The sequence below is a fragment of the Polypterus senegalus genome, chromosome 11 (genome assembly GCF_016835505.1).
Source record: "Polypterus senegalus isolate Bchr_013 chromosome 11, ASM1683550v1, whole genome shotgun sequence".
NCBI classification, from domain to species: Eukaryota; Metazoa; Chordata; class Cladistia; order Polypteriformes; family Polypteridae; genus Polypterus; species Polypterus senegalus.
The window spans coordinates 95,658,817-95,686,574 of record NC_053164.1 but is presented as its reverse complement, the minus strand read 5'-3'; the positions used below and the strand labels follow the sequence as shown (position 1 = coordinate 95,686,574).

Below are 27,758 nucleotides of genomic sequence, written 5' to 3'. Positions count from 1 at the left end.
TACAGAGGATTAGGTTCTAGTTGTATTAGTTAAACAAAACTGTACCTCAGAATGCATTGGGTAATTAATGGCATTTTCCTGAAACTAAAGAATATACTGAACTCACCTTTAAGTCCCTGTGTACAATGTTCTTTTGGTGACAGTAGTGAACAGCAGAAACTATCTGTAGCAAACAGGGAAAGGGAACAGAACACTTTGTTAAGATATAAAACAAAGACAATGTTAAAAAGTAGTTTCAAGTAACTTACTTTTTCTCCTGCAAAGACAGAGACTTAATCCAGTCATTATAGAGACGGGAGATGCATTATTTTTTAGAGATACATTATATGAGAAATGTATTGCCTCCCGTTCTTTCATTAATGCCTCTTTAGCACAAATTATTTTTACCCACTGCATCTTATGTTATTTATGTAAAATATTTCCTTTAATCTTCTAAAGATATGGGAATTCCTTTGTGAGAGAGATCACTGTGAAAGATGTTATAAAAATACATTAATAACACAGACTGAGAGATTAATGTGAGTAGCCTTGTGCAGTGTGAGTAACTGATAGTGTGGCTTATAATACCCATTTTGGCATACAACAGTATATTACCCAAACATGTCTAAACCAACTTTCTCATGCACTGATTGCTTTGTCCAAGTACAGAATACCAAAAAAAAAAGAAATTAAAAAATAGAAGAATAGTACTGAGTCAAATAAAACTTGCTTATGCATTTACACAAACAAGTGGAATTTCATTTATAATTGAGTAAACACATTCAAAGGAAAGATTTCACAGTCTGTCGACAGTTTAATCATTTAGCAGCGTTTGTATGAGTACCAGCAATGGGGATAGAAGACAATCATCTCAAGCTACAAATACCCTTTGTACAATATTCTGAAATGAACACAAGGAAAATACACACACACATGCACATTAACTTATTTATTAATAGAAGACACTTGTCAGAAAGACAATTCACTTATTTGACAATTTACTTATTAGCATACACAGAATATGTAAATACTGTATATAGCTACAACAGAGTCCACATGAGAATTTGAGAATGAGAATGAACTGCAGATTTCCTTTGGGTTGTCCTTTTCTTTATTGTTTCTCTTTAGGAATGCAAAATTGTCTGCATTCACATGGAGGAGTAATCAGCTACAAGACAATTACTGGCTTTATTTGAAAAAGAAAAAAAAATGTAACTGCCAAGCATGTAAAGTAAAAAAAGATGTTTCCAGGCAAACTATACTGAAAATTGATTTTAAATGGATATATGAAATAGATAATAGTCTAATTGCCTATTTATAATATTTTGATATTTTCATCCCCTATAGTAATGTTTACCATAGTGGAAACTATAGTTCATAATAGTTTTTAGTTATCTGAACTGAAAACTCTCCTCTAGTGGTTATAATAGTTAAGATAAACTGAAAATACCTAATACTTAATTGGGTCCCACTGTAGGATACAATAACAAGTGAAAACTACTTCTTCTCAAGTCAGACAAGTAAATTAATTTGGGACTTTGATCATTTTTATTAGCAGATCAAAATCAAGATAATTACACAACCACAGATGACCAATGTCATCTTGCTAAACTTTTTTATACAATATAAATTTTTTTCTGGTAACAAAGTCCCTTGGTATCAAAATGAACCTTTGTGATTCCAGCATATACAAGTAAATATGACAAAATGTGAATTTATAGATTATGTTATGTGAGCATTAAAATACTGAAAGTTTAGCTCACTTGTCGGAATTTGGCTCTAGCTTCCTTTTCTTTCATACGCCCATGAGATACGAGGTAGTCAAACACTTCACCTGTATATAAAAAGAAAATTAGATATTAGAAGTAATTACAAGAAGATTTAAGCATATAACATTTCTGTTATAACTGTTACTGTAGATGTCCATATATTAGCTCCGCAAGATATAAAAATGTTATATAAGGTTCATTCCTGCCAACTACTTGAGGCTAGTGAAATAGGTTCTAGCCCTTCATTAGTCTAAAAAACAGGTTTAAAATAAAAAGTGGACTATACTCTTTGAATTACAATTACTGTTTCAGCCAAGAGAAACTGCAATATGCTAAATACCTAAAATATGCTATGTAAAAACCAGCCATTCATTTAAAATTAGGGAGCCACATGAAGAAAACAAACAAAACAATACTCTTAAAATAACTGCTATTATCACAAGCAAAAAAACCCAAAAACAGGTAACTTTTAAATTTGGTCAATCCATAAGATCAGTGCTCAATATATCCCTAGTATATGACCAATTGCACTTCCAAAGTTATAAACATCATTGTAATTTTCTTAATTTCTTTTCCAGTGCATTACTGTATCCTCATGTTTGAAGTCATAGTCTGTTTTGTAAAATAAGAGATTCAGTATTCATTTCAAGGAAATTCTCCATATTTATATACCAAATCTTTACATGGTAAGCACTTACATTTAATTACTGTTTTATTATATTGATTATATAAGGTGAAATTGATTATTTAGTATGCCTGGATAAGTTCTTGTCTTGCCATGGCCCTACTGGCATTGCTGCAACACTTATCCTTTACCTTGCAGGTAGTAAAATCACAAGTTAGTTTCCAATGGCTTATTTCAACTAAGTCCACTGGGGCTATATAAGTAACTCAGCTATCAAATGCTTACTAGAAAAATACCACTGCCAGATTTGACTACAGAAGCAGATCCTGGACTGTTCTGAGAAAAAAAATTCTTTTAATTTTAATCAGAACAATCACAAGGTCCATTTGAACTCCCTCTCATTGATTGGGTGAGGAGTTTAGCAATACAGCAAAAACAGAACCAATGCTTCTTTGTATTGGGCAGATGCCACTAAGGTGCTTTGCATATGTAGGTACCTCTCTTGAATAACATCAGGCTGAGCAAAACACAGTCCACTGACATAAGACCCAGAGCAAACTGGCCTGGGGGTGCCTAGGTATTCCTTTCAAGGAGCTGGAAAACGTTCCTCAGAATAGGGTGGCCTTCTGAGTAAAGCTCAGCATGTTGTTATTATGACTCTCAGGAGGAGAGGTGAAATGTAGTGTTGAAATTAAGTGAATTGAGAATAAAGTACAGTATGCATTTACCCAATGGGTGATGAAAATATATACAACTACCAGATGGTCAAAACAACTACTTAAGCAATATACACAGGTATAGTTAAGCTGCTTATTCATTGAAAAGAATAAAGAAACATTCTAACCAGTTTAAATGCTGATGGTTGTGTTTTATACAGTTTTGATTTGAATAACCGCTAGAGCCATTGCTTCATTCAAAACTGTGAGATGCTCTGTATCATCATTCAATATAATATAACACAGGAAAACAAAATTATGATCTTCTTGAACGCTCTTAATCTGGGTATCCATTACAAGCTGCTAATAACTTTCTGCATGTTACAAAACACACTAAGTTTTTTTAACATAATATAAAACAATGAAAAATCACAAACATATTTCAAGAGTTTTTAATTTTAGTGATTACTTGTTTATATACAGCATAATTAAAATGTTTATAAAGTTCTTTATAAGAGATACCTAAAGAGTAACCAGTTTCTGTTACATTTTTGTATTTAATTTGTATGTCATTTAGCTAGATAAAGGAATGCTTAATAGGAACAAAGTAAATTCAATTAAATTTAATGTACTTTATTTAGGCAAACAATATAATTTTTTTCTAAAACATGTCCAAAAAAACCTAAGTAGTTTGACAATGTTTATTACTGAAGAATAGAATTATCTCATATCAGAGCTAAAGTTTTACAAGAAGAGCTATAACACCTTCTATTTATTATTGCAGCACAGGGACAGTAGAATTGTTCTGTCCAATGACTGCTGCCTTATACCTGTGAAAAATGCAATCAGTATATTCTAACAAGACATCTACTGAATAAATTTGAAACTGTGTTTATATGTTTGCTATGTAAATCAACGCTAAGTTTGCACAGATTCCAAATTTTTACATATTTACATCACAGCCTATAGCTCTTTCCAAAAATATTCTACTTGGGGAACTTTATTTATTTTGTCAGTGAAATTTCACTTTTGAGGCAAAACTTTCCACTTTGGGAAATTATTTACTGACTTTACCCAGAGTAATGATTGGTACCTATACTGGTTTCTTAATATATAATCAATAAAAACTAGACTATTGTATGAATAACTTTAAAGCTATGTAAAATCAATATAAGGGATTCATGCTGGGTTAGGCTCTGGTACAAACAACTACTAACTGGATGAAGCAAAACAAGCATGACTAATTTTATTAGAAATGAGAATAAAAATGCAGGCTTACATTGTTTAGCAAAGAGAATACAAATTATTATGCAAAAAAATACATTATATGTATACATAAAAATAAAGAATTATGAACTGTTTTTTTAATGTGACAAAACAAAAAACATATCTCCCTTTTTGCTAAGTATAATTATATTTTCTGAGGAAACAAGTGAATTGGTATCATCAGTGCAAAACCCGAATATTAATTAAACAACGCATGTTTCCTTTAACTGAAACTGATACCCTGTTGAAGGCTGATTTTTGCCCAGTGTTGCTTTGTTATGCACCAGCTCCTTGACAACCCTGAATAGGATTAAGCATATGCTTAAAGAACTGCAGAATTCCCAGATGCAAGAGGGTGGCCATTTTGCCAGGATTGTGACTTTGCCTGTAAAAACTGACCACAGACTCCTAAAAAGGCTTGCTTTTTCAAAGAATGATATTAACTAGATGATTTGTTTTTCACTCTGCTGTCAGCTGACCATATCTCAATTATAATGTTGAAGATGCCTTAACAAAAGCAAAATCTAGGCAGTATAATCATAGAGATTAATTTGTTTAGCTGTTTCACTTGACGTGTGTAATTACATGAATATATGGTTTAATAATATATTGTTAGTAGTAGTAGTAATAGTAATATAATGATAAGATGCAATGCTAATCTCAATATTTTTCCAAATACAATGCTTTTAAGACTTTGCATTGTTTAGGTGATTACTCATTTTTAGGAATATCTTCTTTAAATACTTCCAAATATGTTGATGGTATTCAGTACTGTGGGGTCCTGTAGTTGGTTGTGTCATCTTCAGAATGATGGCCATGGTGTTGACTCCTTCAACTTGAATTTAATGAGTAGGCCACTTCACTTGAGAGAAAGGTTAACTTGAAAGAGATTTTATGCACCCAAATGTAACTGCATGACATTAAATGGTTCTTTAGCATACACCACAATTTCATTACATGCCTAGTAAAAGCACTAACTTAGGATAAACCTTTTTAAAAGCATCAAATTTACTCACCGCCACTGGCATATTCCATTACTAGGAAAAGGGTTTTTTCAGTTTCTATTACTTCAAACAGCTTCACTGAAATAAATTAAATCAAATATAATTAAGGCCTGGGGAATAAATATATAAAACAAAAAATAAAGTACTGTATAATTATTTATTTACACCATTTTTACTATCATACGTTTCACTATAAAGACGCTTTTAGTTAGTAACATGGACTGGTGCTAGATAAATAAAGAAAAAATATATGCAAAAATACAGAATGAATTAGTCAATAAAGGAAAACCTAATCATTTACACACTAAGCAGACAGACACTGGTGATACCGCACAGCTCCAGGGTTCTTTGTTCAAATCCTGGTCTGGATATTGTCTGTGTGGAGTTTCCATTTTTTACCCATGTTCACGTGGGTGTTGCCAGGTATATACATTCTAAACTTGTTTATTTCGGTAGGATGACTGAACTGTAAATCAGACCAGAGTAAGGATGTGTGACTGAGTCAGGTCTGCAATGGACTTGCACCTGAATTGTACTTAGTGTGGCTGGGATATGTATGCCACAACAACCACACAATCATTTTTTCAAAAACATTATTGAAGAAAAACATATTTTTTCTACTTAATTGTGGTTTGATTTTTCTATTTACTTGTACTTGTACCTTATCATTGTTTATGCATATGCTGTATAGAATACCACAATAACATACTGTACCTTAACATGATGCAAATAACCTGTATTAAACTATTTAGTGCTCATTGATTTCCAAACATTTCTCATTATCACCATTCTCTCTTGTGTTTTTAGACTGAATGGCAACTGCTACAAGACATTGCGACTATTTGAAAATGACTGTACTATACCTTTAAAACTTTTATTAGTGTGCTTATTAAAAAGAATATTGTAACTGTATGACAAGAACAGAAAGTATGAGTTATTTCCAATGCTGAATAAAAAGTGTTTTCCCATGGTGGTGAAGTAATAATTTACCTGTATTTTTTTTTACCTCTATACCAATGTAGACCTTCTATAACTTAACAAAATACTTTGACCCCAAGGTGAAAGTGACTGGTTCCCAGCTGAAAAGGCATTTCCTCTAAGATGAAGGCTGAAAGTTTAATTTCGGGTAGAGTGGCAAACAGATTCTGGAATATGCGCTAACCTAATTGTTGGTGGGGGCTCTGTCGTGCGTGTCATGTGGTCTGTCTTGCGTGCCATGGTCAGCCGCTTAGTGAATTGTTGGTGGGCAGGGCTCTGTGAGTTGGCGGGCGTGGCTCTGTCTTGCGTGCGTCTTGCTTGCCATGACTTGCGTTCGTCTTGCTTGCCATGGACTTAGTGAATTATATATATAGATTCTGCTTTATATATTTATATACCTTTGCATTTTGGCAATCATTTTTGCTTTCTTAAAATTTATCTCAACATTGTTTTTAATTAATTTTTGTTTTATATTTGTTTGCCTTTTTACTTGCTTAACAATGTTATATTTTGTTTTACATAAACTAAGTAAAATAAGTAAAATATTGCATTTTCTTTGGGCCACAGTTCTGAATGTCACTCTTTTTTTTTTTTTTTTATCACAAAAACTAAATAAACAGAGCATATCAGTAGACTCTGAAATTGTTCAGTTTAAGTAAGAAAAACATATTATTTGGAGCACAGGCAATTTGGGAAAATCTCAAGTGTTTGTTCATCTGGATTTTTAGCTATTTGTAGAAAGTAACTCAATCAACCAGTAATCCATTTATCTATGCGAGTTGGTCAGAGGATAACACCTTGAATATGCTCCATTTCCGTTTCCAATGAGTTCCTCAGTATTTGCTGTTTGGATTCTGTCCTCTTTGGCTTTTGCTGAAAAAACAGGAAGTAAACAGGGCAAAGATGAGCCATGAACTTTCTGCCTATTTAACAGTGAAGCTTTAGTGATCTAGGATGTTATTTCCTCTGGCAGGAAAGAAAGATGCTGTAAGTATGTTGGTAGTATCTTTTTATAACTGCAGTGGCTGAGGTCACCTGATATATGGCACTGTAAGGTTTACTCAATGCCAAACTTGCATAATCATTATAATAATACAGGAGATGAGGTCTGGCAGGTGTAAAGTGTACAAGCGGAACCAAGAGATCCTGCAGGTTAGAGGTCAAAGGACTATTATGTAAACTCAGTTTGGCTGAATGACTGTATTAGGGATTCTTGGTATGGGTTACCTTTCCCTAAAACAGAACACAAAACACTGACATGCATTGCAATGTTTCTGCCGTATTATCTAGCAGTTCCACATTTACCAGCAGGATTTTTAGCAGAAGCTGTTTGTTTGCTTGCCGTTCAGACTTCACAAGTACGCTGCCTCTTCTGGGAGTAAAACTTTTCTAAGCTTCTTTTCTCTGTAATACGGTCCTAGACTGGGTCTTAAATTGAATAGAGTTCAGCTATCTGATTTCATTATTACTGTGAGTTGCACATATTGTTTTATGTCAGCACAATTTCATAAAAGGTTAATATGGATACCAGTCACTAAGGCAAAAGGTATGAGGAAAAAATTGTATGGATTCACTTCCAAAAAATTTTATGAAATTAAGTCAACCATACTAATCAATTTGGATCAATTAATTATTGTTTTTAATTTTTCTAAAATTTTGTTATCTCAAAAGAGACATAGATTACTATTCCATCACACTGACTGATTTCTGTTCCAGAAATTCCACATCAATGTTAGAAAACAAATGCAAAAAATATATAACATAGTTTTCAATAGTGCTGATAAGACAACTAGCCTAAAGATCTGAGATAAAATCCACCTTGCCTAGAGGAACAGTATGTATATGGATATACAACAAAAGATGACAATACACTGGCAGTAACAATGAAAATTAAATTCATGTTTAAAATAGTGAAAACACTGTGCGTCTGAACAAAACACTCCGTTAAGTTGCACATAATGTTTTATCACTCAAAAAAAGCAATAACCCAAACAAAGAACAAAACAAAGAAAGACTTGTTACCTGTAATCTGTAACTTTGGCCATGAAAGAATATAAATTGTCAGCAACGATTATGAAACAAGTTGTGTGTTGGTTCATTCATATTAGATCACCTACTGTAACACGTGCTAATAAATACCCTATACAATGTTGTTCAGAAAAATGTTTGTGCTGACTTAAATTCAGGTGATGTGATCCTTTGTGATGTCTAAACCTAAGACATAATAGATGTTCTTAATTCAGACCAAGCAGTTTGGCTTTTTCAAGAAGGAGCAAAGTACCATAACTTTTTGTTGTCCAACTTGGCCAGAATAATTTCACACATTACAGCAGATGCGCATTTTAGCAATCCAGCTAATATCTTATGCTTGTTTTAATTTTGTTTTTGCAGTGTTGTTTATTTGAGTGGCCTCTTTGAAGCACAGACTATGACACAAGTATACAGCATAAGTGCAGTTTTACAAGTTTTGATACTGGTTTGTGTATTTTGTATTTAATGAATAATATATTATCACTTGATACTATTGCACAGAAAGTCATGGTGATGCCATATACTGCATTTTCTACAGTCTATTTTAAGCCCAATTTGTTATACTGATAGTAGAAATGCCAAGAAAATTTCAGAGCAGCTATGTTGTATGGCAATAAACTTTAGTGATTCATTTAGCTATGCTTCCACAGCACTTCTTAACATAGAATGCTGTACAAGAGTGGCAGAGCGCCTTGTTTTCAATTTCTGTTAAAACAGAAAAGAAACCTGCTTTGCTGTCAATAGAAATGACAACCAGTTAGTTATGTTGCCTTCATACTGTAGGCTGATAGAACAGCTGTTTGTTAATTATGCATCTCTTTGTAATTACAGTTGCTTAAATGAGGATTGATTAGCAGTGTGTCAAAAACAGCTGATCCATGCATTACTAACCAGCTCCTGGGGGTAGAAAATGCAGTGAAATGCCCTTTTATGATACCAGACATCAACAATACAGTTCATCTTTGGAGTGGCACAATTAGAGCTAATGCATGTAACTTTAAATTGTGTTATTATATATTCACATGATATAGCACACAAAAATAGCTCTGAGAATTGAGCGATGCTGCAAAAACAAGCAGACTAAAACAGGAGGGAAAACAAAATTGTCTTAACAATGGCTGAGGCAAATCATTGTCATTAAACAAACACAGGATGCACAAGAGTACTGAAATCCTGAGACAGCAAAGCTTTAACCCTGAGCAATTGAAATAATCAGAGGCATGCGTTCAAAATTTGGCCAGTTATCAAAGTAAAACAGATATGCACTGAAATCGCACCACACCTAACTCCAAGCAGTGAAAGAAAGCTGTTTATTTAAAATGATGAATTACTTAAAGAAAAATCACACTTTCTTTGTCCTAATTGTCCTGATGTTAGATGTAACCATATAAGGTGTAAGTTTGTGTATATTTTCCTTACAGAAGTTATATAATACATAAAGGATAAATTATATTTTAAAAAATCCATTCATTTTTTTGTTTTATTACAAAACCTGGTAGTTGGTGGACTAGAGCTTAAAGGTCAAGGTCTAGGCTTTAGCCTACTTTACTTAGCAAAACTTAGTGCACACATTCCACAGCAAACATTGCTACAAAATATTAGTCTTCTACAAATTCCATTGACAAATTAAATTAATGTGGGAAGTCGAATCTTTAGCTGCTGGGCCCCAAAGCTAGAAAACATTTTGCATTCTAGTGTAAGGGATGCACCATCAGTCTCAGCATTTACTTAAACTCATGAAATAATATCCTGATTAGCCTATTCATATACATGTATTAAGCAAGAACTTATATTTAAGAAAAAATAAATGATTAGTATGGCAATCATTTCCAGAAGTTACTGACCCCATTTTAATTCTCTCTTCTTGTCAATATCTCGTTACTACTGCTGCCTCGACTACATGCTCTGAAATTGGTAATGATATGCATGCCAAATAGCCATGAAGAATAATAGTCCTGAAGATGAAATCTTCACCAAGAACTAGTAAGGGTCACAAAACAAGTCTTAAAACTTAGCCAAAAGATTGAACTGAACAGAGATTACTAACTAAGAAGCACTCATGAAAGATTTAAAAAGTATCCACAACCTAGACACTATCCTTGTTTGGTGCTGGCATATATATCATCACAGTGATAAAGTCACCTGATATGGTATCCTGGGCAATGCCTATGACAAAGTCTTGAAGGAAGTAACAGAAAATATCAGCTTATGCTAAAAATGAAATGGTATCTTGGAAAGCAAAAAAAAAAAAAAAAAAAGATAAAATATAACAATAAAACCAAGTACAAAACAAAGCCACAAAGTGAAAGAAAAACTTAATTCAGAAGAGTTCCAAATCGAATAAAAAAGTAAAAAAAAATGATAATTGATAATGCAGAATTAAAAAAAAAAACAAAAAAAAAACCAAAAAAAAAAAACGCAAACACACAAAATGCTCAGAATCCTATGAATGTTAGCTCATTAAAGATTGGTGTGGACCCAGAGAGAACCACAGACACATGGAATTAAACATAACTTGATGTCACCTTGGAAGATTTAAGTAAATAAAGAGGATAGGCTTTATTGGGCTAAAAGACCTGTTCCATTCAAAATTGTGCTCTCTTCTCCACCATTGTCAAGTGACCACTTATTTAATGCAAAATTGTTTAGTATGATATAGTATCTACTAAATTTTACCAAAGGTTTAGGAGTCCCCCTATTATTATTGTTGTTCTAAAACTACTGTACATTTGCTAACGCATATGTAAATGTTGCATGATATAAAGTTTCTGCTGTTGTATCAGTCAGTGTTATGCTCCTGTTTTTAATGAGTACTCTATAAATTCACATTAATTCAATTAAATTTCCTAGTTGCTTTAGGTGCAAGTCAGGAAACAACCTGGAGTGGGGTGCCACTCAATCACAGGCCACATTCAACCATAATAGAGTTAACCATAACCATATAGAGTTAAGTTTAAATTACCAATCAGCCTAATCAGCATGAGTTTAGAATGTGACAGGAAATCACTGTGCTTGGGGAAGAAGAGACAGTAATTTGTGCCAAAACATAAAAATTCACATACAGTTAGTGGAAACAGCCCTCAATGCCACTATAATCTATATATATAATTCACTAAGGCAAGACACCCATAGAAAGCACGCCGGAAGGGGCGTGGATTCACTAAGCTGCCGTCAAGTAAGACACCTATGGGGCACGCAGGAAGGAGCCACGCCCACCAACTCCAAGACCATTGCATACGACAACAACTCGCAGAGCCACGCACACCAACTCAGACGCGACAACACAGAAAAATTGGCGTCATTTATATTCGTCTGTCGTAGAGCCACATGCACCTCTGAGCCACGTTGCCTGCGGAGGTGAATCGCCATATGCAGCGTGTAAAACGGTTTGCGAGGGGTATCCCATGGGATCCTAGCCGGCAGTGCATACTGAACGAGAAATCAGCAGACCGCTGTCCACACCCATCCCTCCGTCTGGGAGGAGAAGGTGCAATGGCGGTCCGCCAGTTTTCAGTCACGAACGATTGTGTATTGGTTCATTCCATGTATTGTTACAATGTTGCTTTTCTTGCTGATTTATTACATTACCGATTTTTCAAATGTTAATTTTCTCCTTGTGCTTAAAAATCATTAAAAAACCGGCCTGATTATGCGGCCTATGGTACGCCGCAGGTTGGCTAGTATCTAATAAAAAAGTAGTACATACAGCTATTTGGGAGATAAAGAACTACAACACCAGGAAGGGTCAAAGTGAATTATAATGCAGCTCTCAAAGGCAATACTACTGCTGCAAAGGCCACTGTGTTGGTATGCATTTCAAGACTCACCATCAAAAACCAGACAGCAGTGTTACTGCATATATGACTGTCAGTACAATTTTATAAAAGGTTAATATGGATACCAGTCACTAAGACAAAAGGTATGAGGAAAAAATATTATGGATTCGCTTTCAAAAAAAATATTTTATGAAATTAAGTTAACTAAACTAATCAATTTAGATCAATTAATTGTTTTTAATTTTTCTAAAATTTTGTTATCTCAAAAGAGACATAGATTACTATTCCATCAGACTGACTGATTTTTATTCTAGAAATTCCTCAGCAAATGTTAGAAAACAAATGCAAAAAAAAATATAACATAGTTTTCAATAGTGCTGATGAGACAACTAGCCTAAAGATCAGAGATGAAATCCACCTTGCTTAGTGGAACAGTATGTATATGGATATACAACAAAAGATGACAACACACTGGCAGTAACAATGAAAATTAAATTCATGTTTAAAATACAGTGAAAACACTGTGCCTGTGCGTCTGAACAAAGCACTCAGTAAGGTCAGCAAATCCTTATCATTGTCATATCAATCACTAAGAGCAAATAATTTCATCTACTAATGCACAGCACAGTACAGAACACCTACCTTGATAATTTTGCATATTGACACATTAAACACTTTTAGCTTTTAGACCATGACTGGTTCCTCACATTTAATCACCATATTCTGACATTTTACCAAACAAAGATACAGTACATCTGATCTGATGAACAATAAATGCTTTGATTAAAGATTACAAATTCGGTGGACTGCTGTATTGTGAAGGGCTGTTATGAACAAAAAACTAACAACCTGGCAGCTTTCTAAGTTTCTACATGGACTACTGAAAGTTTTCAGCATTATTTTTTGCCTTTTTCAACCATAGTACATGTGTCAGTTTACACCAACTGGGGTCTGAAAATCTGAACCAGATAAAGTCATCTCAAGTTGGCAGTTTAGAAATGGAAAAATGTGCATCTCCTGTCTTATCTATAGGAAGCAAAATAGAGAATTATGTAAAGTGTATATAACTGTGTACAACAACAACAACATTTATTTAAATAGCACATTTTCATACAAACAGTAGTTCAAAGTGCTTTACATAATAAAGAATAGAAAAATAAAAGACACAATAAGAAAACAAAATAAATCAACATTAATTAACATTGAATAAGAGTAAGGTTCAATGGCCAGGGGGGACAGAAAAACAAAAACTCCAGACGGCTGGAGAAAAAATAAAATCTGTAGGGATTCCAGACCATGAGACCGCCCAGTCCATATATGTTTGGGTGTCCGCACGGAACTAAAAATGTTTTGTCTACACACATCACGTGTGGACCAACACATGCATAATGCTGACAAAGTGGCCAATCAACTATGAAATACAAATTATAATCATTTTTGAAATACTGTTTGAAACACCAATAAAAGATACACAATTAAAAAAAATTTTTTAACTGAACACATTCAAAAATAACAACGGAGAAGAAGGCTATGTAACTGTAAATAATTTACATGAAGAATCACTTTTGAAAACACCAACACACTAAAAACAAGAAAAATATTTGCCTAAATGGCAGACAAAAGAATTTTTAAAAGAACACAGCAGATCTATGAGACACAATAAATCTAAATATGGAAAACAAATGGCATGTAATAGATTTTACTTTATCATGGTGCCCTGTCCAGGGTTGGATGATATCTTGAGATCAGTGCTGACAACCAAGGCTAAAGCAAACCCTGCAACCCTGAATTTGATTAAGAAGGTGTGGGAAAGCTGTTAAGTATTTTTTCTTCAAAAAAAAAAAAAAAAATTCCAGCAATATGCAGAATCTGTAATTTTCCTTGAAAATTCCTTGATCATATGTAACAGACATGTGCAACCCTGGACAAGGTGCCAGATCAAATACAGGCAAAGATTTCATTCTTTAATTAAACAATATTTTTGCAGCCTCAGTATTTTTTTACGTTTAGTGTTTTTCAATTTAACCTATGTTTTTACAGCAATTATAAACAAGCAGATGTCTTCACTTTATACCTCAATTACTTTGCAGTGCAAAGCTCAGTGCACCTGCTGGGTTACATTGAGCTTCAAACATTATCTTTGATTCTGTTTTATTCATTGTATGGGTGTAGTAAAAGAGTACATCAAGATGTATTGGACTAGTTACTGTGTAAACCTGAGCAGCATAATTCCCACTGAGTAAAAGTTCATGATTCATGATTGCAGTTAATTTAAATATTTCGATTATGTGAATGATGGATATGTTGGCTCTTTGTCAATTAATTTAAAAAGGCTGTTAATCTTTTCCATTAAAATTTTATTTAGAAAAAAATGTAACTACATGGCTACCATACACCAATGTGTAAAGCTGCAATGAAGCACCATAGAAAAGATCAAAATATGAAATGTACACCAAAGCGAATCTAACAGAAGAAAATCGAAGGCTATAATCGTTAAGCTATAGAGTGCAAAAGTCACTGTACCTTATTGAAACCTGCCACTGACTATATTTAATCACGTTTTTCCTTTAAGTACGTATGAACAGTGTATAGTAAAGCCTTAATTTCAATGAAACTAAGAAACTCTTTTAAATCTGAACTCTGTATTGTAGGCTTTTAAGACACATGATATGCTTATTTTACAGTGTTATTGGTGGGGTAACTGTTCTGATTTTACAGTGTTATTGGTGGGGTAACTGTTCTGATTTTATAAAGTGGATTTGCTGTAAATAATTACTAAAGTGGGAAGCTTTACAGTGTTCCCTTTTTGTGCTGTAAGTGAGACCATTGTCCATTTGAAGCCTCATTTCAATTTTTTTTTATTATTTGTGAACAGCCTGGATGCACTTCTAACTGTATTGTTTTAGCCTCATAAATAGCCTGCTTTACAAATTGTTAACTGCTATTAGCTAATTATTAAAATAGTTATATTAATATTAACTGTTCACGATTCAACTCTAATGTGTGTAATATGAATTAAATATTCAATTAAGTAAACCAGGAAAGGGCCAATGAAACAATCTAGAAGAGAACAGGCCATTGAGCCCAACAAAGCTTGCCAGTCCTATCAAGTTTTGAAAGTCCCTAAAGTTTTACTGTCTACCACACTACTTGGGAGCTTATTCCAAGTGTCTATCGTTCTTTTGTGTAAAGAAAAACATCCTAATGTTTGTGCGAAATTTACCCTTAACAAGTTTCCAACTGTGTCCCCGTGTTCCTGATGAACTCACTTGAAAATAACAGTCTTGATCTACTGTACTAATTCCCTTCATAATTTTATACACTTCAATCATGTCACCTCTTAATGTTCTTTTGCTTAACACTAGAATTATCAGAGCCTACGAAAAAACTCGTAATTCCGTCCCACCTTAAATCGCTTCTTAAATCCCTTCACACCTCTCCGCCAGCGCCCTTTGTCTTCTAAATGTGCTGATAAAGAGAAGCTAGGAGCAGCCGGCTATTCCATCCCCCCACCAATTTAGAACGTGCACGAACTTCTCCCAGCTCATGCCTTGATTGAGTATCTGGGAGTGAAGTGGAGTTTTAGAGTGGAAATAATAGATCGTTATTTGGAACACACGCATTTCATGTCTGTTCTGTTTCTACAGTAATCTGTGTCAACACATTGTTAAAACAGAAACATTTTTTATATTCTAGAAGTAGATGACAAAATGTAGGCATAAACTATATAGTGTATGAAGCCTGAAGTCCAAATAGCAAAGAAACATTTTCACAAGAATAACACAATTGCGCTTTTATTCAAAATATAACTGCAGAAACAAAAAGCCGCCTTAACATGCGACATTGACAGCAGTTTATTGTAACTGCCTCCGTGGTTCAATAGAATCAGCCCCCGCTTGGGAATCAAGAGGTCACGAGTTCGATCCTGCGCCCCTCCGTTTTGAGAAGTAAACTGCTCTTAGTCTTACTGTTTTAGAATAAAAGCATACATTTGATTTCAGTCTGTAACAGCCGGTGCAATTTATGATCCTTGTAAAGGTTAGCTTTTTTTTTAATTCACTTTTCATTCTCTCAGTCGCGTTCAGAATCAATCCATACAACCCCATCTGACACGGCTGTTTTCACTAAAGACGCTATAGCTCTGCAGTGTACCACGATGCATACTAACGCCCCCATACCCCCGGGTTCTGACACACAAACGCTGGCGAAGCTGCCTTCTTCGTATCTCACCGTCACTTGCTTTTTTTTTATTCAGTTTTATTGAGTGTTCCTGCAGTCCCGCATGTTGCTGTATGCTGTTTTTTTTGTACTCCAGGACATGCAGAGGAAAGAATGGTAAAGAGCAGTAACTTCGGTGCTATATGCAATCATCAGACACTCCCCATCTGCCCGTGTCGTTCAAACACAGGAACATATATTGGTGTAAAAGTATAACAAAAGTGCACTTTTATTCAAGTGCACTTTTTCCATCGCCTTTTCCTGTAAGAAGCAATGTACACACTTCTCTCTATGCTGTGGTTTCTATTACACACCTGAAAAAAAGAGACAATATATGTGAAAATATAATCGCACTAATGCAATATTATTTGAAAACGAACAGCGTCAGATCGGGTGTGAATTTATGCAGGAACTGGAAATTCTCTGATGCGGGACCTTCCCCAGGGAAGAAAGTACAGTGTCAGGTGCTCATTCAGTGTAATAGAAACCATAGCACAGAGAGGTGTGTACACTGCAACAAGTACACGTGTCGTAAATGTAGGAAGGACGGTCCTTGGGTGTGTGGGAACTGTTAATATTTGAATGTGATGATTTTATATAGCACGGAATGAAAATCAGCACTTCTTAGCATTGCACCATGCAAGCTGTCGTATCAATCGCCTACTGTAACTTGCTTTCTTTTTTCTTCGGTTATACAGGTAGTTTTGAATAAAAGTGCACTTGTTTTGTTTGCGAAATGAAGTGTCTGCGTGCACTTTTTGTGGCATTACACATGTATTTTTGAGCATGCCCGCTTGAGCAGTACAAGTAAAGTTGGTGTAAAAGTATAACAAAACAACGGGCAGATTGGGGAGTGTCTGATGATTGCATATAGCGCCGAACTTACTGCTCTTTACCATTCTCTCCTCTGCATGCCCTGGAGTACAAAAGAAACAGAATACAGACGCGCTATAGCTCTGCGTTGTACCATGATGCATACTAACGCACCAAAAAAGGGTTCTGACACACAGACGCTGGCGAAGCTGCCTTCTTCGTATCTCACCGTCACTTGATTTTCTTTTTATTCAGTTTTATTGAGTGTTCCTGCCAGTCCCCGCATGTTGCTCTATGCTGGATATTGTCACATGTATTGTCTCTTTCTTTCAGGTGTGTAATAGAAACCACAGCATAGAGAGAAGTGTGTACATTGCTTGTTACAGAAAAAGGCGATGGAAAAAGTGCACTTGAATAAAAGTTCCTGTGTTTGAACGACACAGGCAGATGGGGAGTGTCTGATGATTGCATATAGCGCTGAAGTTACTGCTCTTTACCATTCTTTCCTCTGCATGTCCTGAAGTACAAAAGAAACAGCATACAGCAACATGCGGGGACTGGCAGGAACACTCAATAAAACTGAATAAAAAGAAAAGCAAGTGACGGTGAGATACGAAGAAGGCAGCTACGCCAGCGTTTGTGTGTCAGAACCCGGGGGTATGGGGGAAGCGTAAGTATGCATCGTGGTACACTGCAGAGCTATAGCGCGTCTTTAGTGAAAACAGCCGTGTCAGATGGGGTTGTATGGATTGATTCTGAACGCGACTGAGAGAATGAAAAGTGAATAAAAAAAAAAGCTAACCTTTACAAGGATCATAAATTGCACCGGCTGTTACAGACTGAAATCAAATGTATGCTGTTATTCTAAAATAGTAAGACTAAGAGCAGTTTATTTCTCAAAACGGAGGGACGCAGGATCGAACTCGTGACCTCTTGATTCCCAAGCGAGGGCCGATTCTATTGAACCACGGAGGCAGTTACAATAAACTGCTGTCAATGTCGCATGTTAAGGCGGCTTTTTGTTTGTGCAGTTATATTTTTGAATGAAAGCGCAATTGTGTTATTCTTGTGAAAATGTTTCTTTGCTATTTGGACTTCAGGCTTCATACACTATATAGTTTATGCCTACATTTTGTCATCTACTACTAGAATATAAAAAATGTTTCTGTTTTAACAATGTGTTGACACAGATTACTGTAGAAACAGAACAGACATGAAATGCGTGTGTTCCAAATAACGATCTATTATTTCCACTCTAAAACTCCACTTCACTCCCAGATACTCAATCAAGCTGAAGTTTGTGCACGTTCTAAATTGGTGGGGGGATGGAATAGCCGGCTGCTCCAAGCTTCTCTTTATCAGCACATTTAGAAGACAAAGGATGCTGGCGGAGAGGTGTGAAGGGATTTAAGAAGCAGTTTAAGGTGGGACAGAATTACGAGTTTTTTCGTAGGCTCTGGTAATTCTAGTGTTAAACTGAAAAGGCTCAGCTCTTCTAATCTTTCCTTATAATTCATCCCCTGTAGCCCTGGAATCAGCCTAGTTGCTCTTCTTATTAAATCAGTGACAATGAGAAAACAGTTAAAACATAATAAGGTATTATGACGTAACAGCAGCCTAAGCAAGAGTTGTTTACTTAAGATAATATGGCTTTAAATACAAAAAATATAATTGTCTAATTGTTTAGTGAAACATTTAAAGGAATATTTTCAAGAATGTTTTCTTCAGTAGCACTGCAAGTACACCCAAAAGGAAATACCTGTTCCGTAGATGAGCTTGAGTTCACAGCTAATCGTATTATCGGAAGAATTCTTTCTACTAAATTAACAGGTTAAGTGACATGGGCACTTTATAACATAAACTCATTTGTAGTCATATGTCCTGTTAGGCGGTTAACATTACACTAAGTTTGCTGCGACAGAAGCGTGCATAATTAAGTGGAACAGGAAGGGCAAAACATAAATGTGAAATTCAACTTTAGACTGTGACAGCACACTGCAGACCCTTTACAAGTAACTCAAAAAAGAAGCAACTTACCTATATTAGGATGATTCAAGCCCTTCATTATTCGCACCTCTCTGAACAGCTGAAATAGACAAAAACAAACAAGCATTAACTTAGGCAAGGTCTATATGTCAAGGCAATACTGAAAGAGAAATTAATGCACTTTGTAAAATGACGTCCAAAATTATTCTGGAATGGTACTGGATTGGAACAGTTGGTCTTACACTGCCATAATACAGTACTTATATCCTATTAACTTTCCACAGTGGAAAGAACATAGGATTTTATTCATCCTTGATGGTAAGGTTTGTAACAAAATATGTCTTCTACATAGGGAGTGACAGCACCACATTTGTTTGCACTGAATGTTTTAATCCACATCACTGTGTAATTTTTTTTATTCTCATCAATTTTTCAATTAAGCAGCATTTGTCTTCTTTAAGCAAAGCTGAGACAGTGATTTATTCATTTTCTGTCCTAATTCTTATAGTACATGTCTTCACAGTCTCAGAAACAATTCCATAAGCAACAAGTCACAGGAAACACTCTTACAGACATATCCACTCTCAGTCACCCTGACTTTATCTTTCTCACATAGCTTCCAGTCAGTCTGATGGAATATCTTTGGACCACAGTAGGGAAATCTGAGGGCTTAGAGGAAACCCACAAGAACAATAAAAGAAAATACAAACCCCACAGTTTGATCCAATTCATCTAAATTAACAATTTAGCAATGTAGCAAAGTCAAAAACATATCAAACAGTAATATAGTTTGTAATGTAATGGCTACTAGTTCAGACATTTCCACTAGGCTTCTTTGTGAATCTAAACTATTTAGATACTATGACAGCACTCAAAATGAAGAAAAACATAAAAGCAACTGTTACTGCACTTTACTTTTGATAAAATATTCTGCAACACTGTAAGATAAATGTAATTGTAAAATAAAGTACAGTACTGAAAAAGAAATAATCAAAAAAGTATTGACAGGATACACAATGAAGTACAAAGAATTTTGTAGGAGTGGATACATTTTAACTTCTGCTTTGTGGATGATGCCTCGATCATGTGGTGGCAAGTACTCTTCTAATTTTTTAATATTTTTTTTTACAATAGATTGTACTAATGAATAAGTCAATGCAAAAAATAAATAATCGCCACATCCAGTTCCAAGTCTATACCTCCAGGGGCTAGTTGTTGTCAAGCAACTGTCAGCACAAAGCTCTGGATACATCCAAGAATACATTGTCATGTTCACCAAAGTTCAAGTAGCAACATGTTCTAGTGTAACCCATAATGATCAGCTGCAGATTTACTCATGGAAAAGTACAGTACTGTGTAGCAGGTGACTCGTATTAAAGCAATGAAAATGATGATTATTCTATCTAGTTTTTTGCTGGGAGCCTTATTTATAATCAGTGGGATTGTGGTTGTCCGTGTGAATCAAAGATGACACAAAGTGTTTTGTGAATAAAGGGCAACAGCAAGAAAACTAAGAAAAGCAGAAAGTTCTGTGAGCACAAACACAAGGCTAGTCTTACACAGGTCAGGAAGACAAATTATCTGTCAAAGTATTGCCAGAAAAGAAAGGAGGAATTTGCTTTGCTAGACAGGATCACAGTGACTGTGCTTTGTTCTGCAGAAACTTTTCTGAAACACTGTCTTCTGTCTGGGTGCCTCTTCTATTCATATGTGAAAAAGGATATAGTTTTTTTTTTTAAGATCGATGTGTTCATAAGACTGTGCAGAATTTGTCGGCAGAAAATGTGGTGTCTTTTCCACAGTATGCTAATAACAATTATGGGGAAATAAAATGGGTTCAATCAGGATTTCATCTGAATCTTTCAATAATAAATTGGCTAAAGTGAGGCAGCTAAAAAAAGAAAAAGAAACGCTTAACCATCAAAATTTCAAAGATTATGCAGACACATGCCTCCAGATCAAAGCGACTGACTGAGGAAAGATAATGAAGCTCAAAAAGACTTTGCTCCATTGCTGAAATTATTAAAGTAACAGTTAAAGGTACAAAATGAAGAAAAATTGGAAATTACTGACATATAAAGATTCTAAAATATTGGTATCACTTCTTGTATAAAGATTATGCTTTTTTCTGTTAGAAGCAGGTGGTTTTCAAATCAATGCTACAATTAAAAAGACAAGAATGCACAAACTAGATCTCTAAGCAGAGGAGAAAACATGCTGTGTAATTTACAGGAATTTGTATCAAATGCTTAAGCCATTCAATAGTCTGCAGCCTTACATAACACTATAAGTGAAAATAGGAAGGAAAACACAAATAACAAATGAATACAATTTCTTTATTTCTCAAAGATAGTTAATTTCAGTTTAAAAAGTGGGGCTTGCTAGATAGGTAAAAAATTAAGTCGTGAGGTAACCAAGGCTTCCTTTTTCTGTTATATATACATGCCATGCTAAAAATGAAATTATTACTCACTGATATAAGAGCACATCCAAAAAAGCAAGCTCGATTCTGATACCATCTGCCACTCATTCAGTTTTATATAGCATAAAAACTTGAATTTAACAGTTGCCTCACTGATGAAATCTTATCACAAGAAAGAACTAAATCTGTGAACTTGTGAACCTCCTTCATTCAGAATATGTGTCTCCTAGCAAAATAAATGTCCATCAATCTATGTATCATTTAAACTCAATAAAACAAGTTCAGTGCTTAGAAGTATTACAGCAATAACAGGTGAAATGCAGGAAATATTTCCTAATGTTATAATTTTAGAACTTGTGTTACAGTCCTTTACATTGTAGGCCTTGGCATATTCCACTTTAATTTCAGTTGTTTGCTTTTGATTAGCTGATGCTTGGTATTGTAACATCCATTTACAAAGCTGATATCCCCACACTGGCTCTTTTGCAAGCTAAACGGCAACATTTTCTGGCAAATTATATGGTATTATTATTTTCAGAAAAGGTAAAATAATATCATGAACTGGTGTTATTCTATTAGGATAAATGTATTCACTTTACCCTCACGACACTGAAGTAGAATGAAAAGGTTTGAAAATAGACAGAATCTCGCTTTTCGAACACAATTGAACTTATGAAAAAACAGTTCTCTAGAAATAAGTCAGGGATGTGTTTTGGAAACCTTTAACATCTTGACTAGGATTATGAATCTAAGGAGTTCGATTCCTTTTTGTTTTTTGTTTTTTTTGTTAATGATTTTCTTCAGCCATGTTTGAATTCTAACTTTATCAACACAGTTGAATAGTCATCCTTCTAGCTTAACAAATAATTCATGGGGAAAGCAGGCTCCGGAGGCTATGTCAATCCTACTTGCACCAATAACCTTTTTTTTTTGGCCCTGAATGCTCAATATCATTTGAAATTTTGCTCCATTTTCTAAAATTTTCTATAAAATTCTCTACATTGTAAAATGCATGCAGGTTTATTTGTGTCTTTTCATTTATTTATCTTTTGCACTAGTAGGACTGACTCTTTTGCTGGTTTACTCAATGCAATTGTACAGACACTGGCTGCTGAATTTTGATTGAGGTACAAGCCATGTACACCAAATCATTTCTAAGCTGTTGGACAGGCATGCATGACAGAGACAATGCATGAATGTGAAGTGAAAATAGAGCTTCAGAATATCAGAAACATACATTGAGGCATACTTTAAAGCTCTGCCACCACCCACATACTGTCTGCTTATTAAATCTAAAGGAGTCAAGCAGCAGAAAGGCTTATGAATCTGAAAAGCGGTTGGGATAAGAATGACTTCAGAACAATTGTGTGCAATTCAGTGCTTGTAGTTTATCTTGAAAACATAATATGAATACCAGCCTGCAACAAAAGATTTAAATGTGCTTCCAAGATTAGCTTCCTGCAAAATTGAAAACACTGCACCGAACCCTATCCTTCACTATCACCATACTAATTTGGGCATACTGTCATTCTAAAATGATAGAACAGTCTAAGCTGGTAGAGGGTTTTTATTAACGTTTCCTTTAATAAGGTCTTTTTATTTTTCAAAAACTATTAATTTATTATAAAGAAATATGATGTATGTTTCACTATCAAGAAGACACTAAGGAAAATGGGTCAGGTTTGTTAAGCCTCTTCCAGATGGATCTTCATGCCATTTTGTTCCCAGTGTTTCACTGTGAAATTTTAGCATCAATGACAATAAAGAGAATAATTAAAATTGAAACAATATGACTATAATGTGTCTGGACTTTGGAGTGGCCTAGTCAAAGTCCTCACCTGAATCCAACTGAGATGCTATGGCATGACCTTAAAAAGGCGGTTAATGCTAGAAAACCCTCAAATAAAGCTGAATTACAACAATTCTGCAAAGATGAGTGGGCCAAAATTTCTCCAGAGCGCTGTAAAAGACTCATTGCAAGTTATCATAACGCTTGATTGCAGTTATTGCTGCTAAGGGTGGCGAACCAGTTATTAGGTTCAGGGGCAATTACTTTTCACACAGGGCCATGTAGGTTTGGATTTTTTTCTCCCTAAATAATAAAACCATCATTTAAAAACTGCATTTTGTGTTTACTTGTGTTATATTTGACTAATGGTTAAATGTGTTTGATGATCAGAAACATTTTGTGTGACAAACATGCAAAAGAATAAGAAATCAGGAACGGGGCAAATAGTTTTTCACACCACTGTACATGAGAATACCAAAATAGAAAGAAATCTTAAGTTCTGCAATAGTTTAGTCCAGTCCCTAGTACTACAAATCCCATGGGTATGCTATGGCAGGACCTGAACTTGTGCTAGACATCCAGAACTGGAAAAATATTGATTCCATTATTAAATATGACTAGCCAATCGATACAGGAAACATTATGTTGTATAGTGTAACCAGTTATCTTTAAATGTCACACTGTATATCGCACAACTTTAATATATAATTTAAAGCAAAACTGAACACTTTGCATTGTTCATCCATCGTGCCTTATATTATTGTAGTAATTAATATTAAAGTTTTAATAATATTCATTGTGACAATTTTAAAATTCTAATGTAGAAAATCAAACAGGAGTAAATATTTCTTCTCAACACAGTTCAAGTTTTGCTTGTTTTCAGACATTTAAAAATTAAAATAGCTTGGCTCACTTCCAAGTAATTTCAGAGGAACTTTAAATATGAACCTTAGTATGGCTAATTGATCAAACATCTGTTTATATTCAAAATGATTAATAATGCATTCTAGAATAACATTGCCAAGACATAATGTTGCAATAGTGGAGCCAGTTGCACATCTGTTGCTTCAGAACAAATGCAATTCTAAAAGTGTAAGTGCTTAGTTTACAGTTGCTATAACCACACAGTTCAACCTGTAAAGAAAGCAAAAAAAATGCTGTAACATATAAATGACTTCTTTGAAAAGTTTTATTTCAATAAATGTGCACTAAAATTAAGTTTTCACCAAAGTGTAATTGCAGGGTTTAAAACAATACATGTGTTTTATTCTTTTTTATTCTACATCTTATAACATTTCAAGATGTTTTCCTTATTGTGTTTGACATGTGACTTTGTTTTTACAATTGTAGTTTGCTTTACTTCATGATATGAACTCTGCCATGCCCCTAGCTACTCTCTTCAGCTTACTTCTTGAACTTGATCTTAAATCTGTTTAAAAGCTCCAGAGATAATCCACCTGTATTAGGATGTCCCGTAGGTAATTTGAGGCAGGGAGCTCATTCTGATACCAACTATTATTCTTAAAGGTAAAACCAATGGTACTGGATGGGCTGACATTCTGAAACCTGACAGCTGGAGTCTTTGGAATTAAAAGTTAAAAGAAACATGGGAATGTATATTTTATAATAATTATTCTTCTGCCGTAATTCTGACATAAAAGATACATTTATTCTTTCAAGAATATAAATAGCAATAAAAGAAAAAGAAAAAAAAAAAACGCCCACTGAAATGATTCACCAATTTCACGGTACATGAGAAGCAGATTGGCTGCTAACTGTGTAACAGTCTGTTCCAGTACAGCATGTTGAAATGGTGTGACTGTGCATCTCAGAACTCCCATTTAACGGAATAATAATTTAATACTGCTGTGGAACATTTTTGCAACCATTAGTGGTTTCTAGTTCTCGTAACTTTCTTATGTAAACCTGTAACACTTTAAATGTTTGATGTACTGCATTTGACTTGATTCTAAAAGTATATTTATTGGTCCAGAATTATACTTACTGGTTTTAAGTAAAAACACGGGCAGGGTTCTGCTTTAACATCTTAACAGAGAAAAATAAAAAAGAGAAATATGCATAGTATTTTACACCGATTTCCTAATTTACTTCACTTGTTATAGAGGCTAGAAAAGAAATTTTGCTATATAAAATTAAGGGAAGGTTTATTTAAATAACAAACAAACAAAAAAAAAGGACAGTAGTTTGCTCCCTGTGGAGTGGTTGGTATGGCCAAAATCTACATCACAGTATAATAAAAAATACTGACAGTTTTGGTGGATACTAGTATAATGTATTTTTATATGCTTTTCAAACTGAATCAAATTTTTATTATCAAATAATAAGTGACACAGGCATACTTGAATGCATACTGAATGTTTATTTACTACTCAGTTCTGATAGCAGATAATAACTTCTCTGACTTGAACTGATAAAAGAGCAACTTCTTTTTCATTCATTCACTCAGTAAAGCCGCTGCCAGGCATACATAGTACAAGATATGCCTTTTTCCAATGCTATCTTTCTTTTGCTCTGCTTCAAATTGTCATCTTAAGTATTTTATTCAGTTTACTGTAACATGATCGCACCATAACTGAGCCTGCCCTTTTAATTAGCTTATTTATTTAGTGGGTCCCTATTGAAGTGATGTTACCAACCTGTAGACCATAGCACAGAAAATCACAGAGTTCTAAAAGATCTAAAGGATGTCACTGCCAACATTAACAGTCTCCAAAGAAAAAAAGAACCTGCTCTGCCCTTTCCTATATAGTTCCTCTGTACTATGAGATCATTCCAACCTGTCATTGGCTGTGGACCCCAAGTACTTTTAGAAATACAACATATCTACATTCACTCCCTGAATAGTGACCACACATAGTGGCTCTTTCATGCGACAAAAGTCAATAACCATTTCCCTGATTTTTCTGATGTTAATATGCAGACAGTTCTCTTTGCACCAAGAAATAAACCTGACTCGTATACTCTGTCTCATCTCATTTATTAATGTACTCCATAAGTGCAGAATCATCTGAGAATTTCTGCAAGTGACATGACCCCTTGTCATATTTATAGTCCAAGGTGTACAGAGTGAAGAGAAAGGGAGACAAGACTGTTCCTTTTGATGCTCCAGTGTTGCTTACATCCTTATCAGAGACACAGTACTCTACGGTCTGACAGACAGAGAGACAATTATCCAGGACACCCTATGCCCATACACCTTGTGGCAGATGGCCGGGACCCATGCCTAGTCGGGACGCCCTTTTGACACTGGATCCAGGGGAGCAGTCAGGGATGCATACTACATCCCCCGGAACACTTGTTGGCAGCCCCCCAGGTTGCATCGGGGCCAATATTTTGAAACACCGGAGCTCATTCCTGTTGGGCTCCATGGCCACTGCCAGGGGGAGCTGCACAGTGTAACGTGCCTGTCTGTGCGGGAATACAGCCATACCCGGAGGTACAGCCAGAAGTAGGTCAACGAGCACCTGCAGCATGTCCGGGTGGGCTATAAATGGAGCAGACAGTCACTACTCCGGGAGCCAGAGTCGGAAGAAGGAGGACGAGGTTGTCAGGAGGAGTGGTGGTGCCAAGAAAAGTGTGTTGTGGTGACTTCCTTTATTTGTGTGGTTTGTTTTGGGACTGTGGGACACGGGTTAGACATGCCCCACAAGTGAAGAAAAATAAAAGTTCTTTTATTTTTTATTAATATGCCTCCGATGTGAGTCTGTGTTGGGTCAGGTGCCTATATAATGCCTTGTTACAACCTGTATATCTATGAGCTTACCCTTTAACAGAGATGGCTGGATGGTACTGAAGGCACTAGAGAAATCAAAAAAGATAATCCCCACATTGCTGCCAGGTTTGTCCAGGTGAGAATAAGCCTTGTGGAGCAGACAGATAACTGCATTCTAATCTTAGTGGTCTACCAAAAGAGGACAAGTATAGCCTAGGACCAGCCTCTCAAAGGTCTTCATGATGTGAAATGTAAATGCCACTGTTCTGTAGTCATTAGGTGAAGAGTCACCTGCCTTCTTTGGAACAGGAACAATGTACAGGTAAATGTACATATATTGTCAAACCAGCTTCATCCAATGTACAGTCATGGGAGGCTGGAGCCAGTATCACCTCATCAATCAAGCTGAACTGCACATAACTCCAGGTAATCCTTAAAAGGGTAGGTTTACTTACTGTACATGGTTCATATAAAGGTAATGCCTTTGTGCATGGACTTGTAAGACAGTAACAGACCAACATAAAAGCACATTTCACATTTTTTTACAATAACAGATATGCACATCTGCGGTGGGCTGGCCCCCTGCCTTGTGCCCTGTGTTGGTTGGGATTGGCTCCAGCAGACCCCCGTGACCCTGTAATTAGGATATAGCGGGTTGGATAATGGATGGATGGATGGATGGATGGATAGATATGCACATTTACAAATAAATT

General features: G+C 35.2%; 1 protein-coding gene across 3 annotated transcripts in view; it reads right to left on the bottom strand.

Moving 5' to 3' along the window:
* mark4b (MAP/microtubule affinity-regulating kinase 4b) overlaps nt 1–27,758 on the bottom strand; it is a 187,237-nt gene that overhangs the window by 42,943 nt on the left and 116,536 nt on the right. For all 3 annotated transcript variants that reach the window (XM_039769300.1, XM_039769301.1, XM_039769302.1), the window contains exons 4-7: nt 19,153–19,201; nt 5,312–5,377; nt 1,743–1,813; nt 107–163 (exon numbers count right to left, since the gene is read on the bottom strand). In XM_039769300.1, the coding sequence (XP_039625234.1) occupies nt 107–163; nt 1,743–1,813; nt 5,312–5,377; nt 19,153–19,201 (243 nt within the window). The remainder of the gene's footprint in view (nt 1–106; nt 164–1,742; nt 1,814–5,311; nt 5,378–19,152; nt 19,202–27,758) is intronic.